The 23,570-nt window shown below is 44.7% G+C and overlaps 1 protein-coding gene across 1 annotated transcript in view; it reads right to left on the bottom strand.

The window, feature by feature from the left end:
* ARHGAP24 (Rho GTPase activating protein 24) overlaps nucleotides 1-23,570 on the bottom strand; it is a 1,622,143-nt gene that overhangs the window by 1,247,476 nt on the left and 351,097 nt on the right. The window contains exon 2 of the mRNA XM_069630408.1: nucleotides 22,648-22,856. Coding sequence (XP_069486509.1) covers nucleotides 22,648-22,836 — 189 coding nt within the window. The 5' untranslated portion in view covers nucleotides 22,837-22,856. The remainder of the gene's footprint in view (nucleotides 1-22,647; nucleotides 22,857-23,570) is intronic.

Raw genomic sequence — 23,570 nt, 5'->3', positions numbered from 1 at the left:
CGGCTGTCACCAACGCCTCGCGGTGCATTCCGGCATCTGAAAGACAAAGGCTTACCTACTCTTCGTGCGCTCCGGAGGTCTTCACACTGCATTCCGGCATCTGAAAGACAAAAGCTTACCAACTCTTCGCACGCTCCGGAGGCCTTCGGCGCTGCATCCCGCATCTGAAAGACAAAACAAGGTGCGTTTAAAGACATTGGGGAACTTTAATACTCACGTGCCATTACTCCTTTCCACATCTAACCCAGTGGGTATTCCGGCACCCTGCAGCCGCTCCGAACCTGTACCTGCAAAATAAAAAGACAGTTAGAGCGCATCGTGAAGCAGGCAACAAGCGCTTACTTACGTGCTTCCAGGCGCTTCTATTCATCACACGGGCTCCATCTTCAACTCACTTCAGCCCGTCATCCGCCATCGCCGGAACCCTGCAAAACAAGAAACATCATTACTAAAGACTTTAAAGACATTAGAGTTACTCGAAACTTACCGTTCGTGCAGTAAACGACAGACAGCAGTCCTCTGAAGTCAAGAGGCCTGCTCCCCTTATCCAGTGAAGAAACTGGTTACAGCACCCTGCCCCGAGGCAGATGGAGAGCACGGCGTTCACTTACCTAAGGTGAGAGCGTTAGCCTTTTGGGTTCTACAGGAGAAGAGAAAGGGAAGAAGAGAGAGACATTCAATAACCCAGTTCCTTAATCCCATATTTTCTATCTGCAGACATTTTACCCTTCAAGTCAGACATACAGTGCACAGAGGTCCAGCCCAAAGAGCCAGCCGTGTGTTGCACATCACCTTTGAAGATACGTTATACGCCCAGTCAAGACCGGCGCCTCTACGGGAATCAGGTGAGCGTTACAAGGGGCTCCCACACCCTTGCAAGACTTGAGGTTTCACCGTAAGTAATCCAGGCTAATCCAGAAATGGAACCCTTTCTCACTGTGCTTTAGAGAGGTTCACCATCACCTCACTGAGGAGGCGCAACAAGGTTGAAACACGTGTCTGGGGTTGCTGATGGTACTCCTGTTCAGACGAGAATTGCCTAGCATGTTGATGCTGGGCTGCCCTTTTGGGTGGGACCAAACTGATATATATTTTTTTATTTAGTTATAGGTGCTTTGACTTTCACCAGTAGGAAAAGAGAGGGGAAAAAAAGGCTAAGAGGGAAAGAAGAAAAAGGGAAAGTAAAACACGTGCAAGATCAATGGGAAATGAAGAAAAGAAGAACATAAAAATATTTTAAAAAAGAAAACCAATCTCCAAAGAGGACATTTCATGTTAAGAACAAACAAGATCCCCAATTTTTAAAAACTAAGGAGAGGAAAGATATTGTGGCCAGAAATCGTACCAAACACAATTTCAAGCTTCATTCTTCAATCAGTTTTGCTCTTGTTGCCATTGCTTAGTCCATTCTGATTAAGTCAAAGACGTTGGCAAAATAATTAACCAGAGCAATGATTAATGATATCCTTCCCCCCTGCAAAAAAAAAGGTTCCACTATTAATCTGGGGTGAGAGTTAAAAACTCTTTTTTTTTAAATCCCCCTGCATCTGGGACTTAAATCCTGTCACAGCATTGCAATGAAGAAACATATGTTTAAGAGTTTCTGTTTCTGATTTTAACTTGCAAAACCTGCAGCTATTGTCTCTTTCCTCGGCTCTACTCGTTGCTGATAGGACCTCTTATGTTGGGTATAGGTTTAGCCAAAATCTCATATATTGAGATCTATAGAAGCTATTCGGACACATTATCAAATATTTAGGTAAGATGTTATAGGGCCTGTGTACTGGGGGCCCTTGGGAATATAGTTTCAATCAGCTAGATTCTTCTTGTGTCTTAATTCAGTCATTTCTCCAGGTGTTGGTTCTTACTGACATTGGATAGGATAGTAAGTGTTCCTCAGTGGTATCCAAGTTTTTCAAGATGTTAATACAGGCCTTTCCCCATTTTGTCAACCATGGGTCACAGCCACTGGAGAGCGCTCTTTTTATTTTGCAGAATCCTCATATTCGAGAGTCCAATCTACATTTTCTATATAGTGCCATGTTCTTCATTTGACCAGAGCATAAAGAGAGATAATAAAGGGAGAATGTCTCCGGAGGATAGCTCAGCGGCAACGTGCTCGCCTTGGAAGCACGACAACATGGATCCCCAGGTTCGATCCCCGGGTCCGCACTTAGAAACCTATGGGTATTAAGTGCATTATAAATGACCTATCATACCATATCAACCCAAGTTCTTGTCTTAACACCTCTACTGGCACACAGCTCACTAATGACAGAACAAACTTTCAAAGATAGGCTAGATCTTAGTATGGAGGGAAAATATATCAATATTGGCACTACCTTCATTTTGTAGAAGGTTACCACAAGGGCTATGGACAATTTTCCATATTTCATTTGTAGCAATCTTCCCTGTGACGGAAGTGCTTTTGTTTTGTTTCTCAGCATAGTTTCCATTGAAGTATCTCTCAAAGTGATGTTTATGCAGCTCCCCAAGTATGTAAAGGAGTTCACTCTTGTCAGTCTTTTCCTTACCCAAAAAACAAGATGCTCTATTTGATTGCCTTCATTTGGCTGACTGGAGGATTAGGATTTCTGATTTCTCCACATTGATGTTTAGGACATTGTCCTGTACATATGAATGTAATACATTCAGTTGGCGTTGTAAGCCAACTGGGGTTTGGTCAATTAGGACCGAATCATCTGCGTATACTAGATCATCTAGTGGCACTCCCTCAATGTTACAAGGGAAGCTACTGGCATCTCTCAAGGTTTCTGACAGATCTGAGATAAACAGATTGAACAAAGCAGGGATCCCTAATTTTAATTCAAACCTCAAGATGTAAAGATGGGGCGTGAGAGTAGCCCCCCCTTGAGCAGCTTTATTTTTAGCAATGTTGCAGAGTAAAGACATTTAATAGCCGCCAAAATATTGGTCTGGCACCCCCATTTCTTTAGCTTATTCCAGAGCGAACATCTTTCTACAGAATCAAACGCCTGAGACAGGTCAATAAAATCCAGGTCTATTGAACGCTTTATTCTTCCTGGACCGAAGTTTCAGGAAGTTATTTACCAAGACATTCAGGGAGGTTCCATTTTTTTTACAAATCCTAAATGCCATGAAGTGAAGCGCCCTGTTTCCTGCGTCCAGTCATCCAGTCCGCTCAAAACGATTGACATCTTTCCGACTATGTTGAGTAAGGCGATAGGTCGTTAGTCTCAAGGATCCGACCTATCACCCTTCTTAAATATCAGGACTACAATACGAGTCTTCCATGACTATGGCACTTGCCTAAACTTTTTGATTTGGGTAAACAGTAGCCCCAAAAACGTTGACCATGATTCCAGCTCTTCCTTTAAGATGGTATTGGTCAAGCCATCAGGGCTAGGTGCCCTAGCAGTGCTAGCCCTGTTTATATGAAACAAAATGTCGTCCTCCATAGTTGAGAACATCAGTTTGGTTCCCAAGTCTTCTTTTCTTTAGGACAACCATCATTTGCTATTTTGAACAGTTTAGTGAAGTAGTCTATCCATGTCTTTTCTGCTACAGCTTTACATTTTAAGGCCTCCCTTGGGGTGTTTATTGATTTTTTCAATTTCCAGATGTCCCCGTTGTTTTGCTTAAAATCTTTTGGAGCATTTGCTCTGCATCCTCTTGCATCATTTTATATTTGCGTGTCTTGGCCCAGTTTTTAGAGCACTGGTTACAAGTTTTAATCAAGGCAACCCATGCTGAGCAGTCTGATCTTAAATGTTTCTTTTCAACCACTTATTCTGCATCAAAGCAGTGTTTATATGTAACATGTGGTTTCCAACCTGCTCTTGTCGTTTCCAAAAATGCCATAAGGAGTTTCAGATAATCTACTACTCTAGGGTCTTTTCCACCCTCGCATATGCCTTAATCGAAATGGTCAATCAAGGATGATATTTTTGTAGCATCCATGGTAATTTGATTTCGACCCTGCAAAATCTGAATTGGAAATGAGTAGATTGGCTTCTTCTTCCCGTGTTAATCTTTTTTTTTCAGATTCATTGAGAAGCTTTTTTTCCTCAGGACATGAGTTTGGGCTTTTCTTCATAGCAATCATATTGAAATCACTTCAGATTCTGATTGTGGGATCTTCCAGGCTGTCCTTGAATTTATAAATCTGATCCATGATCCCCTTGATAAACGTCACATCTGCAATTCCTTTTGAATTCCAGTAGATTTGCACAGAATCATCTATTCTGAGTGCTTTGACCTTAGTCCTTTAATACACATTTTTGAGACCTGCATGTCGATATTTGGGTTCCATGTCTCAATAAGTTCAAAGGGGCTTCCATTTCTTATTAATATAAGGAGCCAAGTTATAGTATCCTTTTTTTTTTAGTCATTGCCCTTAGGTAAAGATACTTCCCTGTTAGCCAATTTTCACTTCCCCGCTATGATTCGAAGTATTGGTTTCACCCCCAACCCTAAGCTCACTATTTTCTGGGTGGGGAGGGATTCATGATATCTATCTTGATCCTGGGGGACCCTGCAGTATTTACAGGAAGACATCTTGTTTTTGGTCATCTCTCTGTCGTTCATCTCCTTGTTTTTTACTACTTCCATCAAGGCAAATCCTAGTAGGGGAACATTTGAGGTTTCTTCCAAAAATACTTGTTTGATTCGGATGGCTTCTAAGTGTACAACAACTTTATCCAGGAATTCTTCACTTAGAAATGTGATCCTTGCTATGTCTCTGGCCATAATTATTTGAAGCCTAGGAATGTGGTTGAGCAGTCTGAGGATATTGCGTCTACTGAAGATCAGACCATTGTCTATGAACATCTATGTACCGGGTCCTTTACAAGGCAATCTTAGGGTCTTTTTCCGGCCACTTGTTGCCACTTTCCATAACATTTCTTTTTTGGGCATGTGCTAACTCTTTAGAGCCACTAGTCTTCTTTGTGATTGCCTTGGCATAAGTAAATGACAGAACTGAGCAAATCATGTCTGCTGGAGGAGGGCTAATCAAGTTTTTCATGTCAAGCGTTTTATTCTAAAGATTTGAACTCTGAAAATGAGTTCTCGCAAGTACCCTTCATAGATTCCCTCTCATTATGGTCGATAGAAAATCTTAAAGCATTTGGCTGATCTTCTTGGTCTATTGAACTAAAGGATTCCTGGGCATTGTTCATCACCTCCTCATGTGAGGAAGTTGACAAACCCAAAAGATGTTCAAGCGTATTCTCCTCCAGTGTAACATCCTCAACTAATGTCCTTAAATAAGCTTGCTTATTTACTTAATTCTCTGGTTCTGAGCCTCTTTTGATTTTCTGGATTTTGTAACTCTGATCTATTTTGGTGGGGTATTTAAGTTCTTAAAGAATTTTCTGGAGTTGTTACATCTTACTTTTGGATTGTTTTGTTCTCACTTTTTAAGATCTTCTCTAGGTTTTGATTTGCCCCTATCATTTTCCCTTACCTAATAGGTTTTGCAAAAATTGGATATTCTTTAGGGTTCCCCCCTATAGGGTCCAGTATGATACACTCACCTTTAACTCTTTCATCTCTTCCTGGCCCCCCTCCTGTTGTATTTGCACAACTGCATCTGTCATATTCCTCTGGACCAACATGGAACCACTTTCAATCTACTTTGGCCCAGTGGCCGTCATCTCCATTTGAGGAGCATTGTAGGTGGTTTGTATTGACGTCATCATCACATACGCTTCAGAGGCCAGATGTGTCTGTTGCTGCAAGTTTGGGACATTAGATTTTGCATTTTTCAGGTTTCTACTTTGAGGGAGTAATCTCTCTGATTCTTCAAGGCTTAAATCACATCTTGCTCTTGATTGTCTTCTTAATTTCTTTCCCTCTGTCATTGGGTTGAGAATACTGTGTAGTATACTTGTAATCTCTTCCCTATTCATGTCCAGTTAATTCATATCATTTTATAAAAGGAGCCGTAGTTATGGACATTGCTGCTACAGTACTGGCATTGATCCTGGACCCACAATCCTTGGTTATGTCGTGGGTCACCAGTTCCTTCAGACTGTGTAGGCCATTGTGGAATATAGAGGAGGAGATGTGTGATGCTGGCATGCCCTCAATGTGAGAACAGTAGCCTCCTATGGCTTTTTCCATTTTCCGCCTCTTTCTCCCTTTCATGGATCCATTAATCATCATTGCAGGGCTACCAATTCTGCCCTCCCTTAATGCTCCAATTAGGATATTTTTTTTGCTTTATTCAGTGTTTGTTGCCCCTCAGAGCTCTCTAGAAGGGAGTCATTATTTGCCAAACTTGTCTTGGATGATCCGTTATTAAGGCGGAGACCTTGATGTTTGGAGTAGGCTGATGAATAGACACTCCCGCTCCCTCATTGTCAAACCTACCTCATTTTTCCAGAGGAGTGCTACTAAATCTAGCTTCTAGCTTGGGTTCTCTTGCAAAGGAGTGTATATTAGGGTGATTAATTCTCCCCCCCCGACATTGCTCCAATGAGTTCCAGCTGTCCAAGAGGGCAGCATCCTCTAGTTCCCCTACTACTCTTTCATTCTCAAATGTATTATTAAAAAGCCAGCCTCTGAAGTTTGTGCTGGGTTTCTGTAATTAAATTTTTGAGATCCCCTTTCTCCTCTAATTCCCAAACCAACAGGTTTCCAGTTCGTTGTTCCTTTATAGGGGTGGCCTTTTGAAACATTGCACGTTCCTCCCTGGGCATGTAATGTCTGTGTGCTAAGGTTCAGAACCTACCCCTGTCCTCAAATTGTTCTTGGGGCTAAGAGTTTGCCTCACTGAATCAAACAGGGTGGGAGTGTGACTTTTGGCCCCATGCGACTCTACAAATCCAGTCAGGTCAATCGGACCATTGTGTGATCCCTCCGAGCGATTAGAATCAGTGTTGTGACGCTGTACGCCCGAGAGAACCACACTTCCCTTGTAGCGTTGTAGTCCTAGTCCCGGTTAAAGGCTGCCTCCAGGTGCGACTGCGCCGATGCGACTGACCGGTTAGTTCCAGTTTTCTGCCAATGTGTGGAGGGGCGACATATAATTCTCTGCATATAACCAGGGTAAGCTATATTCCTGGTTTTATACTATGGCTCTCTCAACCAGTGATTCATATCGCACCAACCTCATATTATCTATTCAGTGCAGCAGACAAAGAAGGTTGGCAGCGACTCGCAGGGAAAAGGCTGCCGCATATGTTTCTCTCCCTCCAACTTGTCTAGAATCCATTCATTTATCTGATGAGCCTACTGCTTTAGCTATGGCGGCTTCTGTTCCTCCTATGTCCCAACAGATACCGTTACTAAGTCTCTAGTGGACGCCATTAATTCTATTGGCTATGTACAACTAGTGGACCTACCTACTCACAGTTCAGGGCATACACTGGATCGGCTTTTAGCTCATCAGCTTTCCCTGGCCAGCTTACTTATTGTGCCTTGTATATGGTCTGATCACTTTTTATTGACCTTCGAAATTATTCCCCCAGCTCCTCCGCCCAAACTCAACACCATTCCTAGGATGGAGGTGTCTATGCATAATCTAAAAGCCCTCACACCAGAAAACTTCACCCCACTACTGTTAGAGAAGTTGGGAGCTCTACATGACTTTGAGAGTGCGGATGACGCAGCTCGTCATATATCTAAATCCCTTACTGATGCAACCAACTTGCTGGTGCCGCTCAGACATATAAAATCTGTAGCCATATAGAAACCTTGGTTCAGTGATATTATCCTTATTAGACAAATGAAACATACTGCTGAACGTGATTGGAAAAAAGAATCCATCTGGCACAACTTTAGGGTACTTATAAAAACTTTGTTAAACAATATAAGGAGGCGATTAGAAAAGCAAAGTCGGTGGTCTATAACAGCAGGATTCAGACTGCCAAGTCCAGCTCCAAGGAATTGTTTTCCATCTTGAGCAAGTTTAAGAGCAAACCCCCTCTTTCGTCTACACCAGAAAAAGACAAGCAATGGTGCCAGTCAATCCATGATATTTTTACCAAGAAGGTCACCTTGCATCAAACTAATATTCAGCAGATTAGGGACTCATGTCCAGCACAGGAGATGGAGATGGCAGCTCACAACGTAGATGCCCCCAAATATCTTTTATCACAGAAACTATTGAGGCCATGAAACCGACCTCCTGTCACAGTGATGCCTGTCCATCAAATCGATATAAAAAAATGCGGGGCACTCTTTGCCCATGGGTTACACAATGTATTAACCAAACATTCATAGAGGCAATGTTCCTTTTTCTAAAACAGGCTTCGGTATCCCCTCTCATAAAAAAGGAGTCCTTGAACCCTTGTATTCCAGATAACTATCAGCCTATTAGTAATGTGCCGTTTCTGTTGAAAATTTTGGACAAAGTTGCACATCTGCAATTTCAGAGTTTTGTTGAGAACAATAACATCCTGCTTCCTCACCAATCCGGCTTCAGGAAAGGGTTTGGTACTGAGACAGCTATGCTGGATCTGAAGGCCAACTTGCTACAAAATATTGACCAAGGGCACCTATCAATCTTGATGCTATTAGATCTATCTTCGACATTTGATCTTGTCGATCATGCACTCTTAGCCGACAGACTTCAGTCAGTTGCTGGTTGCTCACCCGAAAGCTGCTTATCGGATCTCTTTTTTTTTGGGCCCAAGGAACTCAAGAGTAAATGTGGGTGACGTCTCCTCTGACCCGTCCCCTGTTTCCTGTGGTGTCTCTCAGGGGTCATGCATTTCACTGATGTTGTTTAATATTTACATGATTCCTTTTTTGCATCTCCTGATCAGCCTGGGTGTTTTAGTGGCTAATTATGCTGATAATGCACAAGTTATCATTAAACTTTCAGGGCATATCTTGCTGCCTGGAAAAACTGAATTCCATCTATAAGACCATTCACTTCTGGGTGGCTGCTAAGTCCCTTCCATTAAAGGCAAATGAAACAGAGTTGCTCCTTGTTGCTTCTTGTCAAAAGTTGAAATCACTCCCAACAGAGTATGCACATTTTCAAATCCTGGACTCGCTTCTTGTAGTAAAACAAAAGGTAAACACCCTTGGTGTGGTTTTGGATGCTGAACTCGCTATGAGTCAACATGTGGCCTCGGTCAGATCTGTTTGTGGTCGAATCAATAAGCTTTTATGTAACATCCAACCCTTTCTCATACAAGAGAACCTGGCCATATTAGCTTCAGTCTTAATCAACACACGTCTCGACTACTGTAATAGCCTGCTTAGTGGTTGTGCCACTTCTGTCATAACTACTCTACAGGTTACTCAGAATGGTGCAGTACGGACCATCATAGGTCTGGCTAGAAGTTCCCATATTACTGCGGCCATGAAGGGGCCTACACTGGCTTCCAGAGAAGCTTTGTATCTCACACAAGATCCTCACCTTAATGCATAAATGCGTGGTGAATGCTGCCCCTGAATATCTAAAAGTACGCCTCAACCCATATGTTCCAACCCGTCCTCTTAGACCTCAACACCATGTTCGACTGGTTCAACCAAAGTTTAAGCTGGTGAAGGCTGGTGGGTGCAGTTTTTATTCTCAAGTTCCTAGCGCATGGAAGCACCCCCTCTCAGTATCAGAGCTTTTGAAACACCAATAAAGTTCAAGAGGGATCTGAAAACCATACTCTTTAACCTTTCACCTGATTAAGTGCCTTATTTTGACGTAGGATTTCCTCCTTTGACCCTGAGTTCTGTTTTCAAGGCTTCCTTCTTCGCATCGTTTTGACCAGTTTGTTTTGGTTGTGAGTCTTTATTGTTGTTGGCACGCCCTGAGGCCTCCAGGCTTGTGGTGCAATGTTACAAAGATGTTTAATGAATAAATAAATGAAACATAAATTGGCATGAGTCATGTCTGTTGGTTCCATGCAAACAGAAGGCTGTAGCTGGTACTGGGCAGCATATTTGATCGGCTCTCTGTTTGCAGTGAGAGGTTATTCACATGACTTAAATGCAGTCTTAGATGTTTTGGCTATGGCTCCCGCAGCAAGTGTGTCGATATCCCTCCTTCCCTCTATAGCAAGGTGCCCAGGTGCATCTTGGTTCTCAGAGTCTCTTGACTTTGCCAATAGAGCAGATGCAGGCGGTAAGGGGGAGGAGGGTCTAGCAGCTCCATATATTTCTTTATATGATGAAGTGGAAGAGTCACCAGAACATGAACCTCTAATGGGGTTCCGTGAATACTAACGACTGTGGGAATGTTCCCCATCACTATTCAGGTATTCCCAGGCTTTCTCAAACACTGAATTGTTCAGGCATTCTTCACTCGGTAAAGACAGATCTAATTTTCAGGGGCTCACCTAACTAGTCACTTCTGCCGTGGACCTCTCCATATTCTCGGATGGTTCACAGCCCCAATCGATCAAGCTCCTGTAGTCTCTGTCACAGTCTCAGTAACACAGCTAACTGCAGCCAACTGCGTTCACTCTGCTCGCACTCTGCTTCGCTCTGCGTGTATACTGAGTATATGAAGGCCCCTCCGAGCAAGCAAAAATAAAAAGGAACAGCAGACTCAACTACTCCAAAAGCACCATAAGCCAACTGCTTTCACTCTGCTCGCAGTCCACTTCGCTCCGTGAGTGCACAACTAGGTAAAGTAAACCGGGACAGCAGACTCAACACCTCGAAAAACACCACAAGACAACTGCTTTCACGCTGCTCGCAGTCCACTTCGCACAACGAGTGTACAGAGTATATGAAGTCTCCCTCCAAGCAAGGGAAAGTAACCAGGGACAGCAGACTCAATACTTCAAAAAACACCACAAGCCAACTGCTTTCACTCTGCTTCGCTCTGCATGTGCACAGAGTATACAAAGGCTCCTCCCAGCATGGTAAAGTAAACAGGGACAGTAGACTCAACACCTCCAAAACCGCCACAAGCCAACTGCTTTCAGAATATCTGGCCAGGTTCTTGCTTGGTTCACCTCTTTTCTATCAGACCGCACCCAGACCCTAGCCATGCCGCCGTTCCTCTCTTTGTCCTGTTTTCTCACTTGTGGTGCCCTGCAAGGTTCTTCATTGTCCCCGATCTTGTTTAATATTTACATCTGGGCACTGGTATGCCTTATACGCACCCACGGCCTCAACTGTTAATCGTAGGCCGACGACACCCAAATCTTGATCCGTCTTGATCAGGATCGGGTAGAGGTGTCGTTGTGCCTTTGCGACTGTCTGAGTGCCGTTGGAGATTGGATGGACCAAAACTGGCTCAAGCTCAACGGCGACAAAACCGAGGTGTTGGTGGTGGGCTGTCCCACTGTGGGCCACCACTTTTTGGCCGACCTCTTTGGGTCCCCTCCCCAATTCAGTTAGTAAGGTAAATAAACCTAGGTGTTATTCTTTCTGCCTCTCTATCTATGTCACATCAAGTCACAGCTGTGTGTCAAGCAAGCCACCACCATGTTTAGGTTCTGAAGAACGTTCTACCAATGATACCCGAACCACTGTGCCCTCCAGTAGTCTGAGCACTTGTCCTCTCCCGCTTGGATTACTGCAACTCGCTGCATCTGTCACAGCCTATTGGTCTGACTCAATGGCTACAGCGTATGCAGAATCTACCGGCTAGGCTGGCTACGGGTATTCGGTATGGAGCTCACATCTCTCCGGTGCTGCGTTCACTCCACTGGCTGTCGGTTAGCCAGCGCGTCTGTTTCAAAGCCTTGTGCACAGTTCATCAAGCTATCCACGGTCAAGGGGCCGAGTTTTTGCAGGCCAAACTCTCGTTATCTCCCAGAGCGGGATCTGCGTTCCTCTACTGCGGATCTTGTTGTTGTTCCAAGATACCACCGCACTAGGGTTGGTGGTAGGGCTTTTTCTGTAGCCGCGGCCAACCTGTGGAATGGTCTCCCTCCTGTTATGAGGAAAATTTCCAATGACCTCACTTTTAGAAGAGCGCTTAAGACCACCCTGTATTAGCTCTTAACTCTGTGGCCTCTCCTAGATGATTAGTTCTCCTTCTGCAGAGCCATGATGCCTTCGGGCGACCGTGTGCTTTACAAAAGAAGGTAACATAACATAATTCTGCTTGCACTCCAGACTGATGTGCACATTGATATTTTTTCTCTGTAAAGGGTGCAGTGAGCCAAAACCTGGTTGGAGTCCTTCCGGAGTGCAAGAAATTTCATAAAACAGGGTATTTGACCCATGTTCGTTGTCAGTAGAGGGGCTGCCACATTCTGGCTTAATATGCTCTTCAGTTTCGGCTATTATATGAAGCAAATGTCCATAAGATGAAACTATTACATTGGAGTACATGTCGGCGGGTGATTGATGGGATGTGAGGATGGACAAGGCTAATGGGTGCTGTTTGGCTGTTTACCTATCAAAATACTGCTCCTGGTCGTGCTGTTTCCTAAGGTCATTTCCATTAACTAACTACCACAAACTACCCAAACAATATCCTCCGGGGATCACTTTGAGCAAGCTTTATCAACAGTAAGATCAAATGTTGTGCTCTAAATTCCTGTCAGTGTTATTTCAAAGCAGTCATGAGAGGTTTAATGGCTTAAATGATATGATATGATATGATATGATTGTTTATTTATATAGCGCCTATACACAATGTGTTTCAAAGCGCTTCAAGGCAAGGGAGGAAACAAAGGAAAATACAACCACATTCTTACAGGCCATGAACAGTAAGGATGTGAAATTAACTATCGTACTCGGCCTGACGACATTTGAGATAGTGCAAGAGCTAAGACATAGATAAGGAAGGGAGGGGGAGAGTGGGAAGGAAATGGAAACAGACAGGCAACTACTGTACTAGGCCTGACGACATTTCTGGTAGAGCCGGAGAAAAACAAAAGGTGAGGGAGAGGGGTTCAGAAAGGGAGGGGAGGAACAAAACAAGCGACTATCATACTGGGACTGACGACATTTCAGATAGTGCTGGAGGGGTGGTGGGAAGGAAAAAAACAGTAATGGGAGGGTGGAGGAAACAGACGTGGTTGCTATCATATTAGGTTCAGGGACAATTCTGATAGAGTAAGTGCATAGAAGAAAGTAAGGGGAGGAGATAGGAAAAGGGAGAAGGGAAAGGAGAACAGAAAAGAGAGTAAGCAGTCAAAAAGAGTGGAGAAGCAAGAGTGGAGAGTGAATACAATTGCAGACGTCAGTAGTAACACATAATGTTGCAAGCCAGGATACAAGATGAAGATGGGAACAGCATGATTCAGGGCCACCATGAATATACAAATGTGTTACTTGTGTACTAAAAATCTCGACCAAGTGTGCCTTCAGCCATTTGATGTATGAGCAGTAGGTGTGTCATTGCACTATTATTATTACTATTGTTATTATTATTATTAATATTATTAATATTATTATGTTATTTATTGAGCGCACACCTAACTGCGAGAAGCACAGGGCAACAACAGAGCAGATATGCAGCGGGGAGTGAGATACAGAGGGGCAGACAGGAGGCATACAGCTGTACCAGGTGGTGTGGAGGAGATGGGGGCGGCATCTAGCGAGTCAGTATGCGGGTGGAGGGGGGCGATGTTATGTTATGTTCTGTTTGAAACAGGTATTGGCAATGCCAACAGTTGTGGCTTGTGTACCGATACTAAGTAGACCTTTGCCAGCCACTGCTTTCAGATGCGTAGGTACCCATGTCATTTTTCAGCTGTGACCAAGTACTGCCATTCAAACAGTACCTAGGAAATGCCTATCCTATGCCCATACAAAAGCCAAAACTGGTGGCTTTCCAAGTGCTTTTTCTAAAATATCTTCCCATCCGGATCAGGAAGCAGAATCGAATGTTGTTTAATGAATTCACTAAACCAGGAGGAGTTTTTTAAATCAGTGGTGGCATTAAAAAAATGATTAGGCAATTGTTGTCTGTGCATGCATGGATGGTGCAATGTATTGCAGTTGCCCCCTTGGTGTTAATTCTATGCAGATTTCCACAGTCTTCAAAACAGGACTCCAGAGTTAGACCCCACTGGACATGGCAACTAATGACATCTGACTGAATACAGAGAAAGCCGGGGCACGTCAGGTATTCAGCAACTTAGGCGAGGCATACAATCGTAAATAAAAGCACATGCAGAGTCAGTGAACATCAAAGATAACCCCCCTTTATTTTCTAAGCATGCAGAGCCATCTTTTTTATTGTTAAACCCCCGGTAATCGGACATAATCTGATCTGGAATCCTCAAGGAATGTTCTTGAATGTCATTGTGGTGCGCAGCCCTTTCTTGCATTCTAAGGCTTTGCTTAGAAAGCTCATCTTTGCTCACCTTAACTGCCCTTCGCTGAATCACCTGTCAGTCATTGTAATGAGCCACTGCAGGACAAAGCGACGTCCGGCGCCTCTCTCTGTCACCACCATCCCAGCTTATCTACGAGGCTTTTCTCGCCATAAAGATAAACGCATTTCCTCGCCCCCCTACAGCCCCCCACGCTTAAACACCTTGGAAAATCAATGCTGCTTAGCCAGGGGCTAAACATCAACAGATGGTTTTCGGAAGCTTGAATGTCTAGTACGACATCAAAAACATTCGGAAATGTTCCACAACGTTTGATATCTCCTCAGATCTGTTTCTCAATCTCAACTGATGGTCTTTGCAAACATGTTTATCTTTCCTATGTAGATGTGTGCCGATCAGGTCTTCAGGAGGGCAGGTCTAGCATAAAGGGACTCATTCTGAGTTGGGCAGAAAGTGGGAGTTTTACCTCCGGCTTTATGCTCGATATAAACATCTACCTTTTCTGCCCGTTTTTGGGAACTATTATCATGGCGCTATTTGCACCTGCGCTAATAGCGTCAAGGAACCCATGCACCCAATGGGAAAAGGGATTTACCTCCACACTGCAACTCAGGATCTGGCACAAATTGTGCCATACTGAGTTGCGGTAACGCTAATAGCTTTGGGTGGTACCATGAAGCAATTGCCGCCAGGATGTCGCCCAACTCAGGATGAGGCCCAAAGTATTTTAAAAAATGAAGTCTTGTCAAATCACTAAAAAGTCAATCCCATTTAGGATTTTCAAGATCTACATTGAATATGGATGCAACCAATCCACATTTAAAAGGCTGAGGTTGTCTCTGGCAGTCGGTTGCCAGCACACAGCTCAACCACTAGAAGGCAGTGCAGTTGAAAGGCAGCACAGCTGAAAGTAGAAATAGATACAGGGCTGGATCTTCTAGGCCAGCGGAATAGTTACCTGACCCATAATGCACTTCAGCACACTTTTCGATTTGTCTAAGGGTGGTACAAATAACTAGAGCATGAGCTCAAATGTCTCTGTCACTGGTGGCAGACCATACCTTATTATAATAATGGCACTCATTATACAGTAAAATAGATGTGGAATCCATTCAAGCTACAGATGTGGCTATAGTGGTAAGAGTAACTTCCATTTTGAGGGAGACGGAAAAACGACAAGATATAAATTGTTCAATGAAAACAGATTACTATCCCAACCTTTCATTTCTATATTTCTCGCTGCAAAACATTGCTTGAAGGTTTTGAGAGGCAACAGTCAGATCACGTCTTTCAAAACTCACCTAGGACCCCCATCAATTCTCAGAAGTGGTGTGAATTACTCTAAGGTTTGCTTTTAGAAATCCTACTTTCTATGCACAAACTCATAACCTCTAATGTCTCCACAAGTGAAAATAGGCTATACAGTTTTAAAAGTGAATATAAAGTTAATTTTCCACAAAGACTTATCACAGTTGAGAAATTGTATAGGGAAACTTCAAAGAGAATCATGTCACATAAGAAAAAAATGAATTTATGTAATCTATAAACATATACACCACTCAACAAGCTATGTCATAGCTACCAATTCAGTCATTTGCAATTATAACCATTGTACAATCAACATGTTGCCAATGCATCTGATATGCAACGAGTAGACCTCAAGTAACCTTTTACTGCATGCTGTTTTAAGAATATTAATAATTACAAATAGTACAATAGAAGACAAGATATAGAATGCACCTTAAAAGCTGACTGAAAGGCGTGGGTTGAAGAGTGTTCTAGATTTTAACCAGAAGCAGAATGTGTTGGAAAGGCTGTACATCCATGTCTTGGGCGCTTGTGCACTACTGGAGCTGCCAACACACTGGCCATTGCCCCTGCAGGAGATGCAGGAGATGCAGGAGCAAGTGAATAACTGAACTTTGAATGTGCATTTCACACACCATTCCTAAGGGTCCACTGGGAGAGAGGGGGAATAGCATGTGGAAACCAATACGTCTGGCCTTCTCATGTGGTTAAATCGATTTTGGCATTTCCTGGTCCTCTAATGTCAGAATGTTTTTGGAGTAGACCATTGTCCATATTTAATGAAGGGACTGCTCCCCAACCAATAAAGAGGCCAGGCTCAGGTGCTCTACCTATAACTCCTGCATGATCCGATTGCCCACAAGCCTAGCGGCGGTAGGAAGACCTTTACATTGAAATGGAATAGGCAGCTTTTTATATCTTCTGTAAACTGGTGATCTGTTCTTATCTCCGATTACTGTGCAAGGTGAAACAGGTGCATATGGTATAGCAGGTTTGGTAATGGGAAGGCTCAGGAGCAGGTGGCTGTTGGTCATATTGCTGTCTACTAGCGGTGCGCATCCTCAGTATCGACTCCATCCTCATGACCGGACAGCACATGATAATCCACATACACCGAGCCGTGCCCTCAATCTCTGGAACATTGCAGTATACATGAATGTTGCCCAGAGGGTTGCCTGGTCCAAGCCATGAGAGTAAGATTAATTTAGATGCAGCCCCCCCCCCCAACACCCTGCCCATCTGAACAATTGTGTCAAAGCGCTGCATGGCACCTTGAACTATAGTGCACTAGCAATGGGCTGTAATGCATGTAATAGTCAACTCATCGCAGGGCCCACTGTCAATTCAGCAGTCATTGATGCAAGATCTTAATGACTTCATCTAAACACTAGATGCAGGCAAAGATGTCCGTCTAATTATGCATTCATGTTCAAGGTCATGTAAACGCAGAGTACACACAGTTCAAATCCTATGTGTGAGGATTATGGCACCATGTAAAAATGTCAAACTATTGAGCCACATATTCTCTCCCACCCAGAATATGCCACACAATATTTGGTGAAAACATTTCCATTAAGATTTAGCAATCAAATGGATCTTCTGACTCTAAACGTTCCAGATCAAGATAGGCAAAGCAGTCACCCAATGTAAGAGCCGTGCCGATGCTCTTCATATCCAGGACACACAATGAAGTACTGATTCCCAACCCCCACAAATCTTAACTTAATGTATTAGTTGGTGCAGCCTGTGAGGAAGTGTGGAAGTGGGGTTTGTCATGAGGTATTATGCAGTCGGCGTCACAACACACAAGCGAATAAGCCCTGGATGTGTAGTGTGGCGACACTCCGGACGCATAATCCCTAATAGAGGAAGCACATTGAGACTACACTGCCCATGATGCCTGTGGGGACATGCACATTGATCACGGGGTGTACATGTGAATCGATGCAACGTCATGGGAGGCCTTTTAAGCTCCTCCATGGCCCGTTCTGCTTGCTGGTGATTTTGATGGATGCGGGTGTGACGCTCACCTGATTCCCACGGAGGCGCGGGTCTTGGCAGGAAGGTGTCTGTAACACGAAACGTGATGTGCAGGATTCGGTTGGCTTCTGGGGTCGAACCTCTCCGCACTGTGTGTCGGACTCGAAGGGTGAGGTTTCTGCAGGTGAAATAATATGGGGGTTAAAGGTCTGGGTTGTGAATGTCCTTATCTCTCTCCTCTCAGCCTGACTGTTGAGCCCCCCTCCCAGGTCAACGTGCTCACCTTAGATAGGTGAATGCTGGGCTCTCCATCTGCGTCAAGTGCAGGGTGCCGTTGCCAGTTCCTTCACTGGTGAAACGTTGGCCTCTTGACTTCAGAGGATGGGTACCGTCGTTGTCTGCACAACCGGTAAGTTTCTGGACACCTTTACTCTTTATTGTCTTTTTATGCGTGGCAGAGAAGCGCCTGGAATTGCGTAAGTATGGCAAGCGCTCTTACTGTCTCTTTCTTTGTCTTTGCAGGCGACGATGCAGAATGAAGAAATCCGGAATTCGCCGCGTGCCGGTAAGTGTAACACTGCTGTTTATCTTTGCAGGTGAAGATGCAGCGTGAAGAATCCGGAATGCACAGCGTGCCGGTAAGTAGAATAATGCTGTTTATCTTTGCAGGTGAAGATGCAGCGTGAAGAAGCCGGAATGCACAGCGTGCCAGTAAGTATGATAATGCTGTTTATCTTTGCAGGCGAAGGTGCAGCGTGAGACACGGCCGCTGCCGATGGATCAGGTAAGTAAACACTGCGTGTTAAAGTTCGTTCTGCTAACCTGTTGTTTCTGGTCTTTTGCAGGTGCTGATGTTGATCGGGTACAGGAATGGTAAGTATAATTCTTGCAGGTTCAGGATCCAAAGAAGAAAGGCTGGAACAGACTCGGTGAGCGTTCTGCTGCAGATGCAGAATAACGCGAAACACATTTCATCAATTGGGTGTGGTTTAAATAGCCTAGGAGTGATGAGGCGTCTCCTTCCACGGCCCTGCCTAGGTAAGAAAAGAGTTCCTGCTTCCAGAAGAGTTCCAGTGCTGTATCCAGGGAGTGGAGCTGCCCCACCCAGGTAAGAAAGTAGTCCCAGTTCACCGAGGACTTCTAAGAGTCTGGTAAGTAAGCAGCATGGTCTGGCACAGGTAAGTCCACCCAAGCACCTTCACACCAATGATGAGCCCGGCGCTTCCAGTGCCGGGACCGATGCTTCTGATGAGCCTGGTGCCACCGGCGACAGGACAAGGTCCAAAAGGTCCCTGTGGGGACCGGCTGGTGCCTAGGATCAGGGTTAGGGGCCTGCTTCCAAGGACGTTGGGCTGGTCCTGACTCCTTGGAAGCAGTGATCATGACAGCGGGCCAGGAGACTCAGCAGCTGCGTCACGAAAGGAGACCGGAGCAAGGACAAGGGGGGACAGCAGGATCTCGTGCTGGTGGTTTGTTCCGCTACCATGGAAAGTGCAGAGATCTCCTTCCCCAGTCACCCTGGAGAGTCTTTCTTGGCTCAATTACAGGAGCAGCATGGAGTACAACGCACACACTACAACGCCTGGGGAGATTCAGTAAGGACCCCACAGTCATTATATAAGTGATTGTACCACATTATATTGTGTGCATACAGTGTTATTGTCTTGTGCAGTTAACAGGCCAGAGGTGGCCATTCTGGGAAGATTCTCTGTTTGTGATGAGAACTTGCCACCATTTCCCTTCTATGTGATTGTGCTCAGAACTTGCAGTCGTTAGCGCGTCCATGTTCCATGCTCTGAATTGCCGCCATTAACGCATCTGTGTGTTTGTGCTGGCGAACTCGACACCATGAACGCCTCCATGTGCTTGTGCTATGAACCTGCAGCCATTACCATTTCCATGTGTCTGTGACTTCATGTTGTATGTGCTGCTATCATGTGTTATGAAGTCCAAGGGGCTACTAAATGTGTTTGCAAAATGTGCTTATTGTTGGTTATGTTGCCATTGTTTGTGTTCACTTTTTAGGTGCTACTGTGCTCACTCACTGCCCCTAATTAAGGAACGGTGTTCTCTCCAGGTTTCAGGCGCCCTTGATGAAGGGGGGGGGGGGCAAGTGTGGAATACTATCAGGTGTGTGCCAGATCAGAACAGGTCTACAATTGCATTACCACTGTGCTTCAGGCAAAGGGCACAGTGTTGATATAGGTACAGTGCCAGACAGGAAGTGTATGTACGTCTTTTCCCTCAACTCCCCTTCCTATTCCAAAAAGATGTCCTAAACCTCTATACCGTTTTCCTAACCCCCCCTCCCTATCCACAACTTCTCCCTAAGCCTCTTCCCCAATTGGCTATCTCGAGGTTACCTGTTATTTCACAATCAGGGACCCGTGCCAACCAAGGTGGGAGGGTCGACTTCCATTCCGCTTCTGTGGTCAGGAAGGAGTTGTGTGATACTCTGGAAGGCATGACAAAGCCTTGCATTATTTGGATAGCCCTGTGGGGTTTTAGTACTCTTGAAATATAACATAAAGAACCGATTCACCAGAGCTCAGGCTGTAGACCCAGGCACAGGAGAATATCAGATCATTTTAAATGGGGGCAGCGAGGCATGAGGAGGAAGGAGAAGTTAATGCATGTGATTGCATGCAAAGCCAGTAAACATCTGCAGCAAAACACATCGTTTTCCCTGCTTCGTGTAATGTCATAGAATTGAGTAAGAGGAAAGTGTGCAGCTCCTTCCAGATGTTTTGGTGGTCCTGGAGTAGTCACCATGCTGGCTTACCTAAAATCGAGCACTGTGTTTGGCTCTATCTGCCTTGCATCTAGACGTTTCTCAATTTCATCTGACAAGGGAAAGGCATAGCAATAATAGGTTCTGGTGCCGCTGGCCAGAGGCGTTGCTAGGGGGGGCCTAAGGGGGCTATAGCCCCTGGTCTGTTGGTTGTAGCCCCGGATAGAATCTCAGGAGCTACAACCAAAAGGCTAGCTAGCCCCCAGTCCCGACAGTTACGACATAAGTGTAGCCCCAGGTCTTTTCTAGACCTAGCAACACCCCTGCCGCTGGCCATGGCCACCTGGATAGGATCTACTTTGAACTATGCAAGTTTGTGTTCTAAGAACTTATTGAGAAACTACCACGCAGAAAGTGATGCCTTAATCCTTATAATAGAAAGGGTCCTCTATATTATCGGAGGAATCCTGAAAGGAAGGCTGCATGGCAGTCATCCCACCTTGTAGTGATAGCCAGGTGTTTCATTTCCCTGTGATTTTGATTCCTGCACAAATCTGCTTAGATATCAAAAGAGGCCACGTGCCCATACGCAAACCTCGTGAATGGCTGGCAATGGGGTCTTGAGAAATGTTCAGAGTTTCCGGACTCATGCTATTGAAGCCGGACTATCTACTGGCAGACCCCAGTATATTGTAAGCCCCTGCAGAGGAGGTTTACGCAGTAACGCTTGCTGCTGGCCAGAGGGGAGGGAGGGTGGCACCCTATGTACAGATCTGTCTTTCAATAGACTTGCACACCATATAGTTCCTTTCACAACAAGCATTTCAAAGTATAGAGTGAGTCATGTACCAAGCCACAAAATGCCTCATTACTCAATGAAAACCTTGTATTAGTAGATTTGGTGATATGGTTTCCTTCATAGCACACTGCCACCGTGGTATTATTTGCACAGCAGCAATGACTATATCATTAGTGTACTTCCTTGATTTGGTGAAGCCTGTGACCTCTCAGTCCCCTTCCACAGCTCGATCATAACAGTATTTGGTTCCGGAAGATATGATTATGCAGCTGTGAGGTGCTACAGGACTTACAAATCGAGGAGAATTGTCTACCACAGCTGATGCTGGAGATGTGTGTTTATGTCTATGAATTTCAGGCATCAATAGACCATATGTTATTACCAGGGCAAGTTCAGAACATTACCTTGGGGCACATTCAGAGTCCAGTCATTTGGATTCTGGAAGCACGGCACTGGCATATCGTGTGTGAGGAGGAACGCGGGTAGAAGACTCCCATAGGACAGACATGTATCATACTGGGGCTTCTCCAGAGGTGTCCATGGATTTGTTGCTTAACAATGCTCTGAGGTCAGTACTTCCAGGAATCAAATATGATGGAAAGGAGATGCTGGGTATAGATGGTACCCAGGCACAGACTGGCCTATAGAGATATAGGGCAATGTCCAAACCAAAAATGCAAAATGTTAGTGTGAGCCAGTATTTTGGGTCAAAGTGTGCCACTTTATATCCAAGAAATATCCCTTGGCTCAAACGGTCTCTCACAAAAGGAATGAATTGTCATTTGAACTGTGGGACACTTTTTCATTGGTGCCGAGCCAATTTCATGCCTTAGTCTGACCCTGATGGCACCCACCTTAGGGCCCACTTCCTTCATGCACTGATCGGGACCGGGGGATATGGAATTGTACAGCAAAATTGCTTATTACTCTTGAAAGACAGAAGAAAGCTCATCAGGTACGTCACTTCCTCTGTTATTGTACTGCTTGTACCTCAAGGCCTTAACAAATAAATAATTGCCTCTGTGCCCAGCCCCCTATTGGTATGGGCATGTAGAGCTTATAGTCACATCTTTGGAAGGGCTGCGAAAGAAGAGAATGCCCCGGGGTGCCGTATTGCTGGAACACGGGTAAGAGACCAGGACCTCTGTGATACAGTGAGGACGACTATTTAAAGAGAACATTTAGAAATGGCCATTCACCCTTTAAACGAGAAGAAAGGAAGAGCTGAGAAGCGAGCTCTACAGCAGAACACCTAACTAAGAAGGGTGTCCAAACTCAATCATAGCTTCAAAAACAGGCCCACAGAGCAGGCAGGGGGGTCTGAGCTGGAGCCTGCCTTATGATGTAGCCACTCATCGGGCAACGGCATCCACGTGCGTGCGTGCGTGTGTGTAGCAACAAACAATGCACAACACGTCGAGTTTTGGCATGAAGCTATATGTGTTTCCTTGGCGATGGCCGATACATGATAATGCCACAGCAGAGGCAAGCGGACCCGGACTTTACATTTCTGAGGATCATTTTCATAATGTTTTGCTATAATGCAGTTCTGTTAAAACACATCCACCGTTAGCCATTATCCTTTGCCAACATTCTTTTTTTCCCATTTTTTTTTTCATGCGATGGCTTGTTTCCCTTGGACTTACCAGAGGCTTCATTTCATCTTCATCTTTGAAATAATAGAGCTTGTCCCCCTTGAGAACGAACCAGCGAGTGTGCCAGGTCTTGACGAAGCCTCCCTGCTTCCGCAGCCACCCGCACTTGATGGCGTGCTGTCGCCCCGGCGGCGCTGTCGCTGTCTGCGGGCCGTCGGCACACCCGCTGTAATCATCCATTATAAGGCTGATAGACTTCCCTGTTTAAGAGAGAAAGACAAGACGGAAGGAAATGCTGTGTTAAATGATTTTAAAAGCAAACTTGCAAGCTCGTCGTTTTGGAGCTTAATACTTCACGGTGCTAGGCAGCAATATTTAGTGCTACTTACAAATGAGAGCGGAAGACATTTTCTATCTGTCGTATTCAAGCCAGTTTCTCCCTGCTGGGCATCAGGGAGCTGGCCTACTTTTTAAACTGCTATCAGTGAAATGTTTAAATCAAGGGTGTACAATGGCAGTCAGAATACAGGTACTATTACGTTACTTTGTAGCCCGAGGCCAGGGAACTGCAACCTTTGCCTCTGCAGATGTTCTGGACTACACCTTCCAAGATTCCTCATCATTGGCTCTATTGGTAGGGCAGATGGGACCTGTAGTCCACAACAATATGGAGATCCAAAGGTTGCAGACCCTTGTTCTAAGCACATCGATAATTAGGCGTTTGAATGTACTTACTAGTGCACGGTGCAGATGCTCTGAAAGAGGACTAACAATCTTATCTTACACCATTTCCCATAGGGCGTTCCTACCACAAAGCACTTTGAGGCCATGCAAATGGGCAAAGGCACTATATAAATGACTACTACAATACAATACAATACGAGTACCTGCCACACGGGGCCCAGAGTGCAGGGATAGAAAAAAATGTGTACATGCCGAACTTGGACCTATATATGTGTCCTAAAGGAACTGAA

The sequence above is a fragment of the Ambystoma mexicanum genome, chromosome 6q (assembly GCF_040938575.1).
Source record: "Ambystoma mexicanum isolate Mex_15411 chromosome 6q, UKY_AmexF1_1, whole genome shotgun sequence".
Lineage (NCBI taxonomy): Eukaryota > Metazoa > Chordata > Amphibia > Caudata > Ambystomatidae > Ambystoma > Ambystoma mexicanum.
This window is presented reverse-complemented; position numbering and strand designations above follow the sequence as displayed.